This window comes from Lissotriton vulgaris, chromosome 12 (assembly GCF_964263255.1).
Source record: "Lissotriton vulgaris chromosome 12, aLisVul1.2, whole genome shotgun sequence".
Classification (NCBI taxonomy): Eukaryota; Metazoa; Chordata; class Amphibia; order Caudata; family Salamandridae; genus Lissotriton; species Lissotriton vulgaris.
This window is the reverse complement of record NC_141700.1, coordinates 661,884,843-661,905,739: the sequence shown is the minus strand read 5'-3', so window position 1 is coordinate 661,905,739 and position 20,897 is coordinate 661,884,843. Positions and strand designations below refer to the sequence as shown.

Genomic DNA, 20,897 nt, shown 5'->3' with positions numbered 1-20,897 from the left:
GCGTACTGCACCATAGGTCGCGCTGTAGCGGCGATAATGGTAATCAGCAGCTTCACCACCACAGGATAGCAGGCTGCAGCGACAGAGTGCTAGTTTTTACCAACACAGGGTCATGCAGGCAGCTGGCATCAGCAACAGGCAACGAACTCGCAGCTCGTATCTCTCTCTTTGCTTAAGGCAACGTTGGTAATATTTATACCTGACAGGTGCCGGGTTTGACGCAAGTTTGCTGGACATAAGACGTCAATTAAAGATGTCACTAGGAAGTGACAGTTATCAGTTGCTCATTAGAGTTCCATTACTAATCAAAACATAGCAAGCGGGGATTTCCAGGTTTGCTAAGTTTTTATCTTGTTGAAGAACTCGGAGTGTTATCTAGGAATATCAGATAGTGACTGCTGCACTGTCATTGCACTAATTGGTCGCAAAGGAAGTAGCAGAGAGTCATGCTGGAATTTGGCTCTGTTCGTGTGAGGCCAGAGATGACTTTTCAGAAAATCGCACTTGAACGGTTATGCCAATATAGGGAATAAATGGATTTATAGCCGAATAGGGGCATAAGGTCACAGTATCGATCAGGAACCTAGATAAGCACGCAACACACTGTGGGCATTAGGTATGTACTAGGTGCTCTATTTCCTACTCCAAACATAGATCCTTTAAATGAGCATTTAATTTTGGCCATATCAGTGTACAGTAATGGGAGATGATTCACTAGGACTATGTCCGGCTGCCTTATCTAAATGCAGTTGGATTCTGCTCCAATTCTAATTGAATAGGGCATCAGGAAAGATTCACAGGGAAAACAAATGATAAACCTGAGCATAAGTCTATACCTTCTTAAGCGAGATTACAGTGCTAAATCCTATATACAAAGCCCTGATGCATTTTCAAAGAAAATGTATGAATTTTGTAATTTCCCGGATTACATCTGTCTCACCTAGCTCTATGTCTTTTGACTGTCCTCATTGGGGGAATTCCACAATTCTAGGGTTACAACATTTCCGAAATGCAAGAAATTCCTTTTGATTTTTCCTTAACAAAAAGAAATTATTGTTAATGAGGAACAGTCGGAATAATGCAGGCAGAGCCACGTGTGTTCCAACCACTCAAGCTCCAGCAAGCTTGCCTTAACCAGGCATATGTCTTAACCACTCATATGAGTGGTTAAGGCAGTGGACGGTCTAGCTGCTGCTACTGGGCGGAAGCAGGAAGCATTGGGAGAGGACACAGTGGGGTGAGTGGAGCTGGGATTTTGGGGGGCGGGGTTAGTATATAAGGGGGTGAGGGATAGTTTTAAGGGCTAGGTGGGGGGGGGGGGGGAGTTTTTAGACACCATTTAGGTTTTAGGGCTATGAGGCGGGCGGGGTCACTTTTAGGCCTTAAGGGGGCAGCAAAGGTTTTAAAGGTTCAGGGGAGAGGGTTCGTTTTCAGGAGGGGGAGTGTAGTTTTAGGTTTCAATGGGGGGCTTGGGGCAGTTTTAGGACTCAGAGCGGGGGCAGGGATCAGGTTGGTAACATTTACCTGATAAGTCTTAACCCCACATATGTCTTTGCCATACATTCCTTAACAATGCATATTTTATTGTAAAGGCATGCATGGTTAAAAACACGTGGAATAGGCATGCATGGTAAACGCATGCGTGGTTCCGTCACAGAACCTTGTTAATGTTTTTCTCTCAGCCCCCTTCCATTACCCTCAAATTGTTTGCACTCTTTCACACACTTACCAGGATACACTTAAACTTTATTGACAAATACAAAAAAATGACCCACATTCAAAGAGAGTGAGATGGAAAGAAATACCTACCAGAAAATTATTTTCTAAAGATAAGGAAAAAGGAACAAAATGTATGTTTAAATGTCTTCAATTTTCTAACCCAGTGCCCGAAGGATTGAAAATTAAGTCCACCAGCTATCATTTTGGACAGCAGTATTTTTTAACGCCTAGCTTAAATTGTGCAGGTGTAACTGACACCCCCCTTGTCAAATATCTGCAGAGCTTAATTTTATAAATGAATATCTTATGAGAAAAGAAACAATCCTTCTGCGTGAAAGTTTGGTTTACACATGTAAAAGGTTCTGTGAATCAAGTAAGTAGTTCTCGTCTGTGGAACCCTCCAGAACAGTCTAAAATATGATACAAGTGTACATTTATGTATCAAGCCTGAATACTGCAAAGCAGAAATAATGTGCTCCGTTAATCAGTTATATCATGGAAAATCTAGAAGTCCACTCTAACCATTTAAAAGTATACAATAGCACGTCATACACATGAGATATAGTGTGACAGTCGGCGTCTTTGCTTCGCCTGCTCGGCTGATAGAAAAGGTGCTATGATTTCCCAAAAAAAGTGACATTAGAAATAAAATATCACATTTGAAGTCTAAGGTAGAATTGGAAACCCTGAACTTCACAAATAAAGACAATACTAAATACTGACCTACATATGTGTCAACATGCACTGAACAACACCATAATTACTAAGGTGGAGTAGTAATTTAATTCAATCATAATATAGGTTGATAGTCAGTTTGGGTAGATTTGGGAATTTTACAAGTATATATTAACAATTTAATGTAATCTTTTCGTGGTCTATAAGCCTATCCAAAACATCTAAATCTTTTTAGTGAAAAGTAGATTAACCCATCCTTTATTTTTTCACGTTTACTTTTGTTTCCCCATTTATTTCCTCTTTTCTTCCACCGCTTCCTTCCCTTTGTTGTGAGATTCACTAAAGCTTGCCTGTTCCCTTATCTAGATTATTATTATTAAATTACTTGTGGTGCTAATATCCTTGCCCTAATTATATGTTTTAGCTACATTTCTTTATTCCTAAATCTTAAAAATTCTAACGAATTTGAGATATTATTTTAAATACTATAGTTTATAAATTTCAGATTGTGGTGCTTCTCTTCTAAACAGCTACCAGTTTGCCATGCTCTGAGTCAAAAGCTTTCTTGAGAACATGAATGCAAAATACTAACAAGTAAGCAATGTAAAATTGCTATTTGATTCATGTTTTTTGCAAATTGAGTTCCATGGTCAGGGATGTCATGGAGTGCAGGCTGTTTTAGAGTTGGTTTCAGAGTGACTCCTGATTGCGCTCGTGCCCACCTCAGAAACATCAGAATGCCAGGATGCCACGTCACGCTTGGGGGGATAGCGGGCATAAACATGTCGGCCTGCCTCGGGGAGCTGAGGAGGCAAGCGGCATGCAGCTGGGCAGCTGATGCCTCCAGAGTATTGCTGGTTGCCTATTCTGCTGGACCGCAGCTATTGCTACTTTCTGCCCCTGTCTGCTATGGTGGTGGAGTTGGGGGCATTCAACTTATCACAGAAAAACTGTGGAAAAAGCAGTGAACGGGCCGTAATCCCTCAAGGATCCAAAAAGCTGGTCAACAAGGAACTTTCTCTGACGTTACCATCTGACTTTCCTGTTGGTTCATGTACATATGTATGCATAATATTTCTAGAGCGTAACTGTTACTCCAAGGAGTTTCCTGGTGCTAATGCTGATGGGGCAACCGAGGTAGAATGAGTGGAAGGACTTAGAAACTAGGAAAGAGCCAAGTTTTTTGAGCTTTTTCAGAAATATGGGGGTAGCCTTGATGCATCTGAGTTCCAGAGGAAGTTTATTCCACAAAGAGGGGCCCAGGAGAGTGAAAGATCTGCCCCCGGACCTGGCCTCCTTAACCCGCAGAACTCTGGCAAGACAGAAGATGGCAGAGCACAGGTTTGTCCAGGTGGTATAGAACTTAATTCTAGCTCATAAGTAGCCCGGGCCAGTTCCATATAAGGCTTTCTGGGTAAGAATCAAAATCTTAAAACTGATCCTTTTCCTGATCGGGAGCCAATGAAGATCACGAAGAGGCCTTGATAATTGGGAATTGCAGGGTTTGCACAGCTGCGTTCTGGTCCGGCTGCAGCCTATCAATAAGGCAGTCGAGTAGGCCTAAGTAGAGTCCATTCCCATAGACCTAACTCTCTGTGATCAGGGCTTGGATCACTGGTTGTCCAGCCATAAAAGACAGAAGATACAAAAACTTTTGCAGCATACGTAGTATGGCAAAGCAAGGGCCCACCACAAAGTTGACTTGGGAGCAAAACAGTTGCCCCTGATTCAAGCCCCTTGCCATCGATGTTGGATGTTATGTTCCTAATGCAAAAAACGTTACACTGCATTTGTGAGGTAGTTGTATGGAATACTGAAACGGTGATGTTGCATAAGGTCTATTTGCAGTCTACTGACTCTGAACTGAAGCAGATAAATGGTTGTAAGCCTAATTTGTTGTGACCTTTTGATGGGAGGGATGATCCAGCATATCAGTGTGAAGAGTAGGTGCTGGGTGTGTGGAGGGTGAGACTGCTAAACCTTTGGTCGTGGACCCAATCTCGTGGGGCTGCCTTCTGTGTATATATCTAAATGCCCAATTCTAATAAAGAGATGAGGCAGCCGGTATGGCTATTTATCTGCCTTGGGACAACTAAGTCTAAACTAATGAATAACAAAAGGAGAACATGGGGTGATATTTAGAGGCAGGAAAAAGAAAATCCTATGTGCTAGGCAAAAGTCACAACCAACATTTAGTAGCTCAGAAATGAGAAAAGGATGGGCTATAGGCAGCCCCATGGCCAAAGGTAGTCTCTCTACCCCGCACCCTGCCAATCTTAATAAAAAATACATGTAAGCAAAAGAAAATTTGTCCACCCCCACGGGCTCAGCGAGCTGGTCTGGCTGGTAGGATACAGGAGGGGCAAAAGTAGATTAAAGAGCATCAGTGGGGTCAAAATGCAGGATCTAATAAGGAGAGTAAAAGATGTGAGAAACCTAAAGAGGGTAGAAAGGTACATTCTCCTGAGGTTAGATGTGTCCCAGAAGCGGAACAAAGATCTTGTAAACTCCTTGGGGGGGGGGGGGGGGGTGCCCCTCCTCACTTGGACCCAAGGAAGATTGGGGGAAGGAGGCAAATTCTCTATGGATGTACCCAGAGCCAACCCTAGGAAACACGCGAGGGAAAAGATTAAAGAAGCTAAATATTTTAAATAGGTGTCAGCTCCTAAAATTATTTTCCTCTTGCCCAAGTCCATACTCAGTTTCTACAACCAATCTAAAACAAGTGGACTTTCTGGAAAACTGAGATGGTAAGGATGTCATCAAAATCCTGTTGTACGTGGGGTTAGTTAGAGTCACCCTTCTTAAAGCGGAGACCGAGCTAAAGCTCCAGGGGGTGGAAATATCTAGAGAAAGAGCTTTAGAAAAGTTTGCACCCCAATCCAGGGTTTTCTGAAAAGCCATGGATGCTTCGAGGCAAAGCAAGTTAAATGGAGTCTGCAGGAAGATCAGGTCAGACAGACACACAGCAAAGCAGTGTTCAAGTTATCTTTCCCAAGAGGAAGAATACAGATATAGGGACATTCCCATTGATCAAAATAAGTATGACTGCCCGGATTGGGATGAGGCTGTGGGTAAGTGGGCAAATCTAAGCAATGTGAATTAGGGATTGGTCTCCTTGACCAACATCAGCTTGTTCTCCTGGAATTTTCATGGGTTAAACAACATAATGAAATTGTAGGTGTTTAGAGATATAATACAGCAGTATTCAATTTTGTGTTTCCAGGACATATGGCTGTGCAGAGAGCCTCTGAAAACAGATGGCTTTTTGGAATAACAAAGATAGGCTCCAGAGAAGAAGATTTTATATATTTGAGGAAGAAACAATCTGTCTCCCACTTAATGAATTAATGGATGGGAGGGGAGACCTTTCCCTGACTGGAGAGACTTCCTAATATCAAGATGTGTCAAAGTCTCCTGAGATTTAGATGTGGGTTAAATCAAGTTCTGAAGTCAGAAAGGCACGGTATTCTGCTAAATTAAGGAAACATTTGTAAATGTTGTGTCAACATGAACTGGGATACACTTCACACCCTTGTGGACTGTCCGTGGTTTTAGCCTAATGAAAGTCCTTTTTAAAACCCATTTTTATAAACTATGATATTAAGGATAGGGGGCAAGTTAATAAACTATTGGTCGAAATCATATTTCTGGTTATGACTTGTGCCATGGGTCAATTTTTACAGTCGAACTGAGATCATTTTATCGCATTGATTGGAATTCTTCTTTTAATCCTCTAGGATGTTTTAGAAGATGTAGATTTTAAGGACTGGATGAACTGTGTTTTAATTTAATTTTATATTGTCTTTTATATTGATTGTGTTGTGTCAGAATTCTTGCTTAAAAGGAAAAGGTCTAAAGAAATATAAGTCACTGACTTGTGTTTTTCTCCTGAGAGAATGTACACAGTGTAATGGGTGAAGAAAACTTCAACTATTTAGATGTGTCCCTACAAGAAAGCATAAACTTTATTCTACGGGCTGAGCATACTCACCTTACTCCTATGGTGAACATACTAAGAAGATGCTTGCCTTGCAGCCAACCAATCAACATTATCAAACCTGGAATGAGTAAAACAAAGTTAATATACACAATGAAATGTGTGATTATTCACGGTGATTCAAATATACATTGACTGGTACAGTTCACACGTTCAACTTACTAAAAGTCGGCACATAACATTTTCAGAAACAATAAGTGCAAACCACTCTAAGACAGAAAATGTCTCATTATCTAATTAAGGTAAATTATTTAACACGTTTTATTTTATAAATGTAACACAACCAGAGCAGCATTTTCCAACACATTCCATGGCTGCATCACCTTTGTACCCCCCACACCCTTGGGTTGACCACTTGTTAAGATTCACCCTTAACCATGCCGGCATGCGCAGCTTATCCACCAATAACAAAGGGGTGTTCAGTGCACTTCCTTCAGACAATTTAAAAATCGCCTATCGCCAGGCTATGGTGCACCAAAGCCAAATGCCCGACTGGAAGTCCTGGCTCCCAATTAGGGGACTAATGGACCAAGTTACTCCCTTAATTCCCGCAAATACATGGTCTCTTCTTCAAGACCAGCATGAAGAGTCAATATTACAGTAATCATCCAAGCACAACTATTCAGCAATTAATACATTTCTAGAACAACTCTTCAGCCCACTAAGAGTCATAGTTTGTTAAGTTGCCATTCTATTAGGATGGCACATTTTTTGTACTACTGGCTTATATGAGAGGACTTTTCTAAGCTGCATTTTCCCAGTTCCTCAGGTTTCTATTGGATCTATTTTCAATTTGGAGTTTTGTTCTGGAAATTCACCGCTGGAAGAATAGTTGAGCCGGAAGGATTACAACTTGATTGACTCTTCACCCAACTACAAGAAATACCAGGGAGAAGAATCTCAGTAATTCACCCAGTGATGTATCAATATCAAGTGCACAATCTGTACAAAGATTATGCAGGATCTAGATAATGGTGCAACTGATCTATTACAAAATATCTATTTTAGTGCCAGGAATCCCTATTCAGCATAACAGAGCACTTTATAATCCAATTTCAATCCTTCACAGAGTGTCTCACTTAGTATTAATAATTCCATCCTTACGAAAAGTAATACAATTCTAATTGAGTTGTTAGTCAATTCTTCACCTCATTTATGGTTGAAGATGAGAGGCCAAAGGAAAGACAACAATTGAACAAATTATTTTAAAATAATTGAAGCTGTCAATAAGAAACTAATCTCTTTATCTCAAATCCCATTTATAACATTACTAGATAAAAAAAGTACCTACGAAGAACTTCCATACATTGCATTTAAAAAAAAAATTTCGATGTAGGGGTCATGCCTTTTCATGTCATGCTATGCTATCTTTCTTTTTTCACATAATGTAACATTTATTTACAAATGTGACTACTCTTCAATACGGAGGCCATATCCGAGCATAATTACAAGATATGGAGAGTATATACAGACGCAAAGGGATTTAAATTAATACTGGTGATCACAACATATTGCAGATAATCAAGGTGAAGTAACAAACAATTAAAGATATATTGAAAGCAAATTATACCTTTTACTACTTCTACATACCTATTATGCAAAATGAGAAGAAGGAGAGTTGTTTTCCCAGCTTGTCCATGCTTTTCTGCAACGGCGTCTTGGGGGTCTGAATGAAGGAGGACATTTACGTTAACTGTGCCGATCATCATTCTTGGTGTATATGGTCAGAGGGATGGTGTAATGTAGAATTCAAGACAGATACTCACAAAGCCTTAACAAACCCTCTCAATGATTGTGACAAACCCTTGCACAGCTTACACCAAATTCTAAACTGACCTTCCAACAGTCTCTTACACAACTCTCAACTGACTCTCACATTTATGATGACAGAAGCTCAGATGACCCTCAACTGAGACATGCACTATCCAAAACAAACTTCCCCAGCACTCCAACCATATTCATATCAAAGAAATTATAAATGATGTTCAAAATTAACCTCATCATCCTCCTAACAGAGCCTTGCTCAATAACAATCAGAACCTCTGACAGTAACTCACAAAATAACTAGCAGAAACTCACACCGCCAAGTTTCACACAGAATGCTAAAGAGTGCCAACCAGAACCTTGTAGAGTTCAAAACTGAAGCAAATACAGCTCACCAAGGGTGCGAACACCGCTCCCAACGTACCTATGTTGAGATACTAATCGGCAACCACAATGGTCCGGACAAACTGATGCAAAGCCTATATAAAAGCCCTCACATAACTTCCAACAAATGCTCGCACATCACCCAGCATATACCTGCAAACCCAAAACAGGCCCTCATGCGGCTTTTATCAGAACATAACACAGCTGTGAATAGACACAAGCAACTGCCAAAGCACCCTTATATAGCCCACAAGAGGTTTCCCCTCACAATCAACCCAGCAAGTCTACACCTAATCCCCCCAAGTGCCTGGACTTTCCTTTAAGGCCACAAAGACAATCTTGGATGCATTTTGCAAGGACCCCATAGCATCTGGGAATAATATTATATTAGTAATTATCAAATACCAACGCTCAAGTATAGTCTTTCACCTACCTCTTCTGCTTGCATCATTTTGAACACTTCTCCAAACTGAGATTTTTCCCCAACACCGATAACTAAACCCTGCAGTTGGAAAAAAAATCAACATGCTGTAATCCAGGTGGGGTAGGTAGAGCCCACTCGAAAAATCTTCTCATTCAAGGATTCATGTGTTGTACTAAACTTGCCTTGCCCTTCCCATAACGCACGAGCGTCCCCATGAATGCAACGTTGCTGAGAGTTGTAATATCTCCGGGTTCTGACAAAGGGCCATCAGTCTTACTGCAAGGCTCAGCTTCTCCAGTAAAGCTGGACTCATCCACCAAGAGATCTGTAGCCTGTTCAAAAACAAAAAGACTGCATGAGCATATTTTATACTTGCTTAAAGAAACCATGTTTTTTGCTTAGGACCCTTCTTGGCTCAGAAGGGACTTTGCCAACATGCACAACTCTGATAGCAAACTCTGATCAGTTGGCCCCATCCCTGTTTTAACCTATGTTCCCCATAACTCCAAGCCCAACTCAAGACATCTCATGTATGCTAGAGTGATCCCCATGCTAAACACATGCTGCTATGTTACGCTTATGTCATTATCATCATTATTATTATTAATGTATTTATAAAGTGCTTTATTACTCCAAGAAGCCTTAAGGCACGGAGTATGTCAGACCAACCAACCAAACAAAAGCAGGATGTTGAGAGAACAGAGGCCCGGATGAGGTGACGCGATGGAGCTCAACTATTGTTTATCAACAGAGAAGCTCCGTTTTGAATTCCTTCCTGAAGTGAGAATGCTTGAGCTACTCGTGAAAATCATGAGACAGGTGTTCCTTAAAGTGGCCCTCAGATGCCTCTTTTGAGCATCACCCAGCACATGCAAGCTTATAACTTGGAAAATATATCAATGGAAATAAGGTAGTAGATCCCTTAAAAAAAAAGTTTCACCAGCCTATAGACATGCAATGCATAAGGCACAAGCCTTTTTCTTTACTGAGAGCTATAAATTAGTCCTGGGCAAAACTAGCAAAGTTTCACTCCACAGAGTTCCGAGGAGTTACCCAAAAACTCAGCGAAAATCTGCAGAGTTCCACGAGTGGCGGAGTTGAGGTACGTTGTGCTGATTTTTCGTGTTGGGATCTTGTCCCATACTGTAAAATCAATGCAAACGGATCCCCACGACACGCCAGAGGGTGCTGCTTCTTTCTGCTGCTCGAATAGATTTTCTACTAGAGTGGCAACTTTCTCAACGCAAGCAATGGCGACCTGCTGCGACTGCCCGCATTAAGAAATCTTTCTGGGAGGTGGTCTAGTACTTGATTTTTGTGCTCTCCAACATAGTGTTGGTGAGCCACGTATGAGAAAAAACTCCACTCTGCGGTGGTTGGCAGAGTTTTCCAAAAATTCTGTACAATGGGCAAAATTCTGCGAACTCCACAGGAGCAGAGTTTACTGCCTACCCCTATGATAGATGAGAAATGTTGGGCCTGGCCGTCTGCAGGGTCAATCCAAAACATTTTGCGTTCACCCCACCAGATTACTGAACCCATTTTTGTTGGCTTTAGGAATCTGCTTACTTACCACTGATAACTAGTACTAAAGAGCTTATGCTCTCTCCATTCAGCATGGTAAAATTAGCTTTAACCCAACTGGGACAATTTATTTACTTGCAAGTCCCTAACAAAGTGGGACTACATGTACCCAAAGGCTTGTAAATTAAATGCTACTAGTTGGCTGATATGGGGTGAAACCCCGAAACCGGTCCTAGAATGCTTGTTTCCAGTCCAGGCAGGACCTGGCCTGGCAGTTCGGGCTGGACTGTTCCCATTGGGCGCAAAGTCGAGACTGATTTGCATATAGCTGGGTTCAACTGGAATGGCCTGGAGAGCAAAAAAACGTTGAATTTAGGCCCAGATCTCTATACTAGGTGATTGTATGATATTGTTCTGCATTCTGTCCATCAATTGTTCTTTTTGCCACCCACTTAAGTAGGCTGCCATTTCTGCCTATGGGTGCAGTTTTAAACTGCAATTTCGACCCGCAAAAGAACCCTTTTGCAAGGCCTAAACCTTCCCTTTTAATACATAATAGTCACCCATAGGGTAGGCCCTAAACAGTCCATAATGGAATAGAGGAACCAAAAAGGATGCCTATATTTTTTCAAGAAAGCGGAAAACCAGGTGCAACAGTTGTGAAAATGCCCACTTCTTTAAGCCTGAATTTATAAATGGAATGATCTATCCACTGTTGGACGTTCTGAATTCTGAGTTTGTGCTTCCCCAGACCAAGCTCTCTTAAAAAATACCTACCGGTATGGATGACATGTGAATCCTAAACCTTTTAGTCCCATTGGTCTTATGTAACATTTTCTATACACTGATTTACACTCGTATTAGTCATTGCCTCTGTATGGATGTGTGATGTATAGTACTCCGATACCTTACACTGGTATGAGAGGCACTATAAAATTTGTATCTTAGTGCACAGTGAGGTCATCATTTACTATACTTTAAAAACTAATACAACTGAATATATAATGACAAATGTGTTGTAGAATGCAGCATTTTCACTGCTCTGTACTAAAGGGCTTGTGCTTTTGCCCTGAAACTTGGTAATCTTGGCATATACCGAATTGGCATATTTAATTTACTGGTAAATCTCTAGTAAAGTGCATATGGCCTGTAAATTAAATGCCATTAGTGTACCTGCTGCATGGATTGTGCCACACATTTAAATAGCCATTTAAATATGTTTCAGACCTGCCATTGCAGAGCCTATTTGTGCAGTTTTAAGGAGGGGTTCTCAGAGTTTGCCTACTCCATGCTCTCTACTTGAAGCATGGAATTAGGCAAAAAATCTGTCGATGTAGGGGATAGTTTTTGGGGCTCAGGGTAGGGGGGCTGGTTCGGGGTAGCTTATGGGGTGTGGGCTTAAATTATAGGGCCCAGGGCTGGGGAAGAAGGGACAGTTTACAGGGCAGGGTTGGGGTAATTTTGGGATGTAGGGGATAGTTTTTAGGGCTCAGGGCAGGGGGGCTGAGACTGGGTAGTTTTTGGGGCGTGAGCTTAATTTTTAGCGGGTAGTAGGGAGAGAAAAGAGACAGTTTAGAAGGCAGGGGTATGATCTTTAGACCACATGCCTCTCTACCTATCATGTCGTTACCATGAAATTGCGTGGTAAAGGCATGCCTGGTAAAGGCATGCATGCTAAAGACGCGTTGTGGTAGAGACTATGCATGCAATGTACCATCATAGAACCGTCTTAGGCAGATCCAAGGGCGTGTTGCAGGGTATTTGAAATGTTGTACATGTCCTCTTACGTTTTACACGTCCTGGTAGTAAAAAACTCTTAAATTAGTTCTTCACTACTGCAAGGCCTATCTCTCACATAGGAGAGCAGTATCAACAGTCCACAGAGGACCACCAACGTGAAGCTCCAGCCTACCAGTCTGCGACACCTGACCTGCTCTTCAAGCCACACTAACCACCACCACAATGCTCTCCTTGCCTTTGATGACCCTCTCCAGCGTGAACGGGACTCTTGGCACAAAACTTAAGGTAAAACTGCAGCAGGACCAATCTGGGACTGTCTCCGACTCACGCTCCAAAGCAGTTAGCCTGAACTTTGGACATTAACCAGGTCTAGGATGACCAGATATCACTGGTTGGTTTTTAAAAATGTTGTCCTTACTGCTGAGTGCATTATAAAAATTACTTATAATTTTGAAATAAATTGTTTTTTTTTTTTAAAGTACCTTAAAGTTATTTATCCCTTTTAAAACAAACATTTACTAAAGAAGCCCAGATACTTGAAAGTTTTGCAGGTTGTTTAGAATTTTATTAAAGTTGGGAACTTTTACTTAAATAAGTGTTTAAAATTATAAATAATTGATGTGTTATCAAAAATACATTGCGTATACTGGCTTTCCCTGTACCAGGCTGGTTTGTCATGAAGGAGTACAACCGAACACTTCAAAAACACAAATATACAAGCATTGAAAAAGCTAACAGACCTGGCCTTCGCAGCTGAAACTGTTAGTTGTTTATACAACTATATGCCAGAATTATATAAAGGAAAAAAGAAAACATGCATCCATCTAAAAGTGGTTGCCAAATGCTCACAATAAAAATTTTAAGATGTAAAAACAAAAATCACTGATGTGGCTGCTTTACTAGTAAAGTCTTTAAAAAGCAAGCCTTTTAGTTGTGCTGTGCATCTTATTATTTTTTGTGAAGGAGATAATATTAAAATCAACACCATACCAAGCACTTATAATGCAGACAGTGACACCACTACATTTTATAACGGCGACTTTAAAAGGAGATTAGAATTAAATCCCTAAATGGACACACAAAATGGAGGCAAAACAAATAGGCATTACCTAAAATTAATATAACAACCTCAATAAAATAAAACTACAACTTGAACCAGCTTTGTCTTTAAAAATAAAAGGAAGTATTTTTAGACTGCCTTCAACACTATTCACTAGCATGGTGCAGTCCTTTAAAGTAGAGGGAGCCAATGGGTAAAGTGGGCCAACCTACTGCCCCTTGCAGTTTGCTGCAAGTGGGCAAAAGCAAAACGTGAATGACAGTTTCACAGACGAATGAATGAAGCCCACTTACCAAAAGCCCCTCTTTGTATGTATGTTATGTATTCATTTTTTGTTAATGCAAAATCCTGTTGAGACAGGTAAACCTGTCACAAAGGCCAGAGTTAATAAGCAACTTAAAAAAGGTGGCACGGTGTAATACAACACTAATGGGTAAAAACAATACCTAGCAATTAAGCAGTGTTTTTAAAAAAATGGAATTGCTATGTAACAGTTTTACCCTCCAATTTTCGAGGTTTTCGTGGAGTTTTAAAAAGAGAGTGGCTCTTTTGAGAGAATGGAATTTAAGGACAGTAAAACTGTGGCAGATAATGGTGTCCAAGTGGTTAATACTTCCATAATATTAAGAATATTCGAAGTTGATTTTAGCTTCCTCTACAGATAGTACTTTTTTTTGCAAAAAGATTTTATTTAAACGTTGGCAATCCTCATCCAATATACAAATGGGGGTACATCATATTGCACATCAAGGGGACCTGCACCACCCCACATTGTACCAACAGGAGTACAGAACAACTCCCTCAGTAAGGACAACATCCCTCCAAACGGATAGTACATCTTTGTATTTTTTAATTCCTAAGGTTTAACATTCCAGGCCAACACCTCCATATCATTTGCGTTAAGCTGAAGCTCAACAAGGCCCATGCTCATTCATTAATGATACAAGAAGACTCCATGTCAGCAGGGATACAAGTTTCCAGTCTTCAGCTTTTCCTTAACAGCATAATGCATTCTGGGGGTTGTAGTTTGTTCACTTTAAATAAACCAATTAGACTAACAGGTCTAAAAGCAAAGGGGAAGCGAAAGGCAAGGAGGCGAAGCTCTTGCAACCACCCCAGCTCTCTGGCTGCGGGGGTTACTCACTGGCTACCTGGCAGTGGCAGGCCGCAGTCTGGTGGTTTACAAAGTGTAGTGCAGCGTAACTCTACAGCCACAATAGTGTTACGCTGCACTAGCACTACTAGTCTAGTAGTATGGCGCCATTGCACCAAAATATAGTCCAGGTCACAGGCACGTGGGTGGGTTCCTGATGGCAGGCAGCTACAAATGGTAGCCTACTGTCATTGGTAAAGAAGATCTATACTACCAATGAGAGCTGCCTCACATGCCCCGACTCCCGAGTCGGGCCTAACTGCATCCGACCTTAGTCCGCCTTTGCAGTGCGGCAGCTACCACTGTCATTGGTAGCTGAGCACTACCAATCAGAGAAGCCTCACATGTCCAACTCCCGAGTCGGACCAATCATGGTCCGTTCTCCGCTCCGTCACCTCCAGTTGCCCGCCCCCAGCCTAGTGTGCAGGCTTGGGCCTCAGACAAAGATGTTCAGGCAGAGTAAGACGCAGCGTGCCATGCATTGTAGCAGCACTCTGCACAACAGCCCCGTTCTATTCACTCACTAGCTCATAGGGCGTTTGGCCCCCAACCAACCTGCTGCATTTTATCCACTATCCTGGCTATATGTCGTAGTTTGCTGCCGCAGACATTTGGCAATTTAAAAATTCGGCTAATAGGCTCTGTACTCCAGCATATCACCAGGACACGATGTTTAGCTACAGTGGGTGCCACATGGCTATTATGTCTCCGAATTTAAGCTGTGTGCCAATAGAGTGAGAAAGAATGAAGAAGGGAGAAATATGAAGAGAAACATAATAAAGCAAGACAGGGCAAGCACGAGAAAGGAAAAGTAAAATAGATGGAGCAAAAGAAAGACAAAGGAGTATGGATGGAAAAAAAGATAGAAAGAGAGAAGGTGCACATGGTAGAAAAACTAAGACAAAAGAGTGAGATGGCAACAAAAGAACAAAGGAGGGAAAAACCACAGTGAGACTCAGTGGCTAAAGAAAGAGTGAGGCAAAAAGAGCTGGAGAGGGCAATTAAGATAAAGAAACCAGTGAGAAGTAATTGGAGTATGGCGCTGCCAGCATTTGCCTCATCATAGTAGTGCTTCTTTTTTTTACTGTCAGCTTCTTTTGAAGGTAGTTACCTCAGGTTGGGCAGTTTAGAAAACAAACCCCTACACTGCTGAGGAAAAAACAAGGAGAAGCAGTGAAAAACAAGGGAAAGCACTCAGAAAAATGAGGGATAGGAAAAAGGAAGCAGTAAAAAACGAGGCAAAGGCTGGATAAAGCACTCAGAAAAAAGGGCAGAGAAGAAGGAAAAAGCTGTATAAAACCAGGCAAAAGTAAGAGAAACATTTAGTAAAATGGGGGGGGGGGGGGAGAAAGCAGCAAACACAAGGCAAAAGCAAGAGAAAGCAATCAGAAAAATTGGGCGTAGGAAGGAGAAAGCAGATGTAAATGGGGCAAAAGCAGAAGAAAAAAAATAAGAAAAACAGGGTGAGAGCAAGGAAAAAGCAGTAAAAACAAGGCTACAGCAGGAGAAAGCACTCAGAAAAATGAGGGGAGAGGAAGGAGAAAGCAGTAAGAAATGAGGCAAAAGCAGGATTGGACTTAGAAAAACTCCATGGCCAAGGATATGATGGATGCTCTACAAAGGCAGGAAAAGAAGGTGGCAGTCAAGCCATAAAGAGAAAATATCCTAAAGCTGCTTTTGTTCACTGTGCTGCCCATACATTTAAGTTGGTTGTGAATGACCTGAATGCCGTTCCGGATATACAGAATTGTATTGAGACAGTGAAAGCCATCTTCAAGTTTTTCTGTGAGAGTCCAAAAAGAAGATCTCTCATTCCCAATGTGCCATTGCTGAGTGAAACACATTGGACAGCAAAATACAAGAGCATTCAAATTGGCAACTCACACTTTGAAGAGATTTTTAAAGCAATTAAGCTTACTGGTTACTACAGCATCAGGGCAAACACGTCAGGATACATATCAATTGCAATGTTCCTCAAGCACAGTGAGCTTTATCTTTAGCTTGTCCATAATTTAATCACTCATCAATATTGGAGTCTGAAATCAAGGTCTCCAAGCGGTTTAACTTGATAACTTCAAGGTGTGTAATCACGTGCAAGAACTTTTGACTGTGTTCCGTGATCACAGACAAAAATCAGAAGAGCACTTTAAGGAATTTGTTTCAAATGTTCAAACAACGGCAGAAAAAAATTAACACTGAACTTTGTGTTCCCAGACAGTTTGCCCGGCAAGTATTTCGTTCTCATTTTAGTTTCCTCTTCTGTGAAAGAATACTATCGCCAGTGTATCTATGTGACATACATGGACACTATCATTGCATCATTAAAAACCCGATTTGGCAATGGAAACAAGATATTTTTCAGCCTGCAGCGCCACCTTTTTTCTTTGCAAACTGCTGGAAGGTGTGATATCTACCAAAGGCCACAAAAGAAAGATATGGCTGTGGTACAACAATCCCATGGCGTGAGGGAACATATTCAACCTGCTTCCTGCACCTCAAGGCTCCTCCTGCACCCCCATTTCTTGTGCCCCACCTGGCACACATCATGTCAGAGGATGGATAACGATAAAATTATGACCCCTTGAAAAAAATTCTGTGGACGCCCATGGCAGCAGCAACTACATGGAAGCAGAGCCAAACAAGACAGTCCAACATATCAATCAAAAGCGATTAACACCAGCTGTTCACAGTGGCTTAGCTAGTGAACCATAGTCCCTAGGGCAAATAAGGGAAGGCAGCCCCAGCACGCTACCTTCATAGCAAGAAATAGCAATAACCATAGGGTGTGGCTGCCAACTTTGGAGTTGGGGAACCAGGTTTGAGTCTCGGCATTGGCACGCCATCCTGTGATTCTGGGTAAATCACTTAATCTCCCCCGTGCCTACCAAAAATGAATGTGTCCCTGTGTTGTGTAACTAGTGCTCATGTAAAGCACGCTAATACCTTCAGGTCGAATTTGCACTACATAAAACTGGAAAAAAAATACCAAATAAAAACCATGGCTTAGTGGCCCCTCGGGCTATAGGCCCCGGTGCTGCTACTGCTGTAACTGCACCATTGATAGATACATTCAAGCCCACCTTCCCAGCACAGGAGTTAGTGACAATCACAGGGACTATCTTTACCAGTGCGTAACTTCACTTTGTTCCTCTGTTTTCATGCCACCTGCTTTAGTCCCTGAAACACAGGCGCCATGCTTGTGTGGGTCCACACATTCACTACCGCACCGCAGTGGGTGCAACTTACAGCGCCCACCACAGCAGCTTAAGTCATTCCCAGAGGAAGGCGGCCGGGTCTGCGGTCAGTTCTCAGGTAACACACCCAAGGTCCATCTGGGAAAATGAAGAAACAGGCTCCTCTGAGGCAGGATACCTCTAAAAGGGCTCTTGTTAGAGGGGTAAACCTGTGACGCAAGCCCTTCTGAAAGGACTCATTGTGTCACCGATGGATTAATTATAGATTGTTGTTTTTGCTCAAAGAGGATCCTTCAGGAAAGGAGTCTAAAGCCATCACTGTCAAAAGGACTGAAATGAATAAAGTCGCGCTATCGTTTTGCAGATCTATTTACTTCATAATCCCATTTTACTCTTATCATTGCATAACGGGAGTGCTTGACAAGTACAGATTATAGAAGTTACATTCAACTAATGCCATATATTTTGTATATATATTTTATACTAAAAATAACCTTCTCCAGCTCCCAAAAATGTTGTGCATTCCATTTAAATGTTGTGTTTTGGTGTTTTATCACTCTTGGCAAAGGTATTTGCACACACTAAGGCTTAGAGTTTTTCTACATTTAGTTTAGAGAGCATGTGCATCTTTCTGCCTCGAATGGTACTTAGTTTGTTGAGACTTCTGTGCATGTCACAGGTACAGACTTCCATTAATACAATCCCAAATAAATCTTTAATTCCCACTAATATATCCTGAAATTCAAGAACTTCAATGTTCGGTAGAGGAAAAAAAATCACAATGTTTTGCAGCACTTTCACACAGACGCAGAAAGAAAACCAGGCATGTGGTCGGCGATAAACACTTTTGACACTGCAATATTTGGCAGCCACTGGCAACCCCAGAACATGGCCTAATCCCTGCTGATGAGGGGTAAATACCCCGAAACACGTGTCCAGGGATGGCGAAGAAAGCGAAGATAGCAGATAATCGAAAGAAGATGCATCGCGGAACACGAACTACACTGACCACAGTCCTTAGGGGCGATCCCGCTGGTGTGTGAGTAGTGTGCGACCTCACCCCCATTTGTAACTTTTGACACTGTATAGACACAATCTAGACTCCTGATCTGGAAACTGTGAAAAGATCACGCCTATTGGTACTTCCTGACTGGATGGAGTCCAGGCCCATTTTGACAGGTCGACCTGTAACAGGGGCAATTTTGGGGCATTTTAGTTCCTCAAAAACTATTGTATAACGCACAACTCCTACCCTTCCGAATTAGTTTCAGAATGATGACATTTAGGAGGAGGAGGGTATTGTGACACATGACGTGAGGGTGTGGGTAGGGAAAAAAAGAAGGCAATCAGGAGCCAGGAGGAATGCAGGCGCTGAGGCCAGTAAAGAGGAGGGGGTCAGGGTGTTTGGAAGTGGAACAGAGCCCGAGGCTGCCAAATCCCTGCCAGGGGCCTCCAAGCAAATATGTATCCATCCTCAGAGGATTATTATATTAAGGATATATATTGGCATGGAGGCCCCTGGGGTTTGGTGGCCCTGTGCAGGTGCAAAGCTTGCACATGCCTAAGGACGCCCTGTACTTTCAATCAGAGCAAGTAAGTGAAAAGCTCAGAAGAGGGAAAAGAAGAGAAAGACAGGAAAATGGAGAAAGTAAGAACCTGCAAGAGTGACATAAATGAATTAAGAGGCAGGAGGAGGAATCAAGACAATGCAGCCTTGGCATGCGCCTCGTTGACATGCAATAGTGCCGGCTACAAGCGTCTGAACAAAACTTTGGGGCGCAGTACTTATTCTTTTACAAATTAAGCTCTCGAAGGTTTAGGTTGTACAGTCAACATTTCACACGCCACTCAAAGTTTTGTACACATTTTAACATACTTTTGAGACCGTGAAACATAGTGCATTAGCCACCACTCTGCAATATCTGCAAAATAGTGGCTCCCTCGGAATTTAGGGAATAGAACTATGACAAGCATTGACAAGGCCATTGGGTCGTAGACTTAAATAGCTGAGGTATTGGTTTTGTCAGTGCTTGTTTGCACTACCATGAGCACGCATGAGTGAAGATGCATGCAGAGGAGGCCAGCAATCTTGAAATGCATTTCCTATAAAATTTTGTGCATGTCTCTAGATGTATGTTCATTGAAAATTTACTGGCAAATAGACATGTTAGAGCAGTAAATTAAACTGTTGTCAAATAGGGAAGAAAAGTGTGTGCAAAGTACGAAAACATACGCAAGTAGCCCAGCAGCACTTTCCATTGGGTGGGCATTCATAAATATAAAACATTTACAAACCGCACATGGCTGGATGGGAAACGGTACAAGAGGCGGCCGAAAGTATTGAGAAGAGGGAGGCTGTGGAGTGGGTTTGTTGGAAAAAAGCACATTACAAAGACGAAAAGGGCTGTATGAAGAGACAATCAGGAAGTAGCAAGGAAACACCGGCACAACTATGGCATACCCAAAAACGAATAAAAATAATCATTGGCAAAGCCAACAGGTCTTGCCTATGCAAGATCTATTGGACTTTGAAAATGTATGTTAGTCATGTTGTCACCATTGTGGCTGCGGTTCAACGTGGCGATAGATTTGTGGTATGGTACAGTGGCATCGAGGGGAGTAGAGTGTCATGAAATGTCCTAGTGTGGCATAGAGTGTTGTTGAGTGTCGTAGAGTGGAGTTTCATAGAGTGGAGTGTGGTAGACTGTTGTAGAATGACGTAGAGTGGAGTAGAGTAATGGTGTCGGAGAGTGGAGTGCTGTGGAATGGCATTGCGTAAAGTGGAGTAAAGTATCAGAGTGGAGAAGCATGGCGTTCAGTGCTGTGCTGTGGAGTGGAGTGTTGTAAAGTGTCAGAGTGATGTAGAGTGGAACGAAGAAGAGTGTTGTAGAATGACAGAGTAGAGTAGTGTGTCATAAAGTGGCATATCAAAGTGGAGTATCTGAGTGGAGTAGCGTGGAGTGGAGTGGCATAGAGCAGTGTAGAGTGTCAGAGTGGACTGGAGTAGACTGGATTGTTGTAGAATAGGGTGGCACAGAATGTCGTGGTGCAGAGTGGCATAGACTGGAGTAAGGTGACAGAGTCGAATAGAGTGCCACAGAAGAGAGTGGCGAGGAGTGGAGGGCCATAGAGTGGGATAGCCTAGCGTGAAGTATAATATCGTAGAGTGAAGTGCCATGGGCTGCCATATGGTAGAGTGGAGTACAGTGTCAGAGTGGATTAGTATAGTGTGCAGTGCCGTAGAGTGGAGTAAAGTGGCG

At 42.0% G+C, this 20,897-nt stretch overlaps 1 protein-coding gene across 2 annotated transcripts in view; it reads right to left on the bottom strand.

The window, feature by feature from the left end:
• Positions 1 to 20,897, bottom strand: part of ATP2C2 (ATPase secretory pathway Ca2+ transporting 2) — a 319,746-nt gene that overhangs the window by 97,726 nt on the left and 201,123 nt on the right. For both annotated transcript variants that reach the window (XM_086945837.1, XM_086945838.1), the window contains exons 8-11: positions 9,149 to 9,298; positions 8,976 to 9,044; positions 7,985 to 8,060; positions 6,389 to 6,455 (exon numbers count right to left, since the gene is read on the bottom strand). In XM_086945837.1, the coding sequence (XP_086801963.1) occupies positions 6,389 to 6,455; positions 7,985 to 8,060; positions 8,976 to 9,044; positions 9,149 to 9,298 (362 nt within the window). The remainder of the gene's footprint in view (positions 1 to 6,388; positions 6,456 to 7,984; positions 8,061 to 8,975; positions 9,045 to 9,148; positions 9,299 to 20,897) is intronic.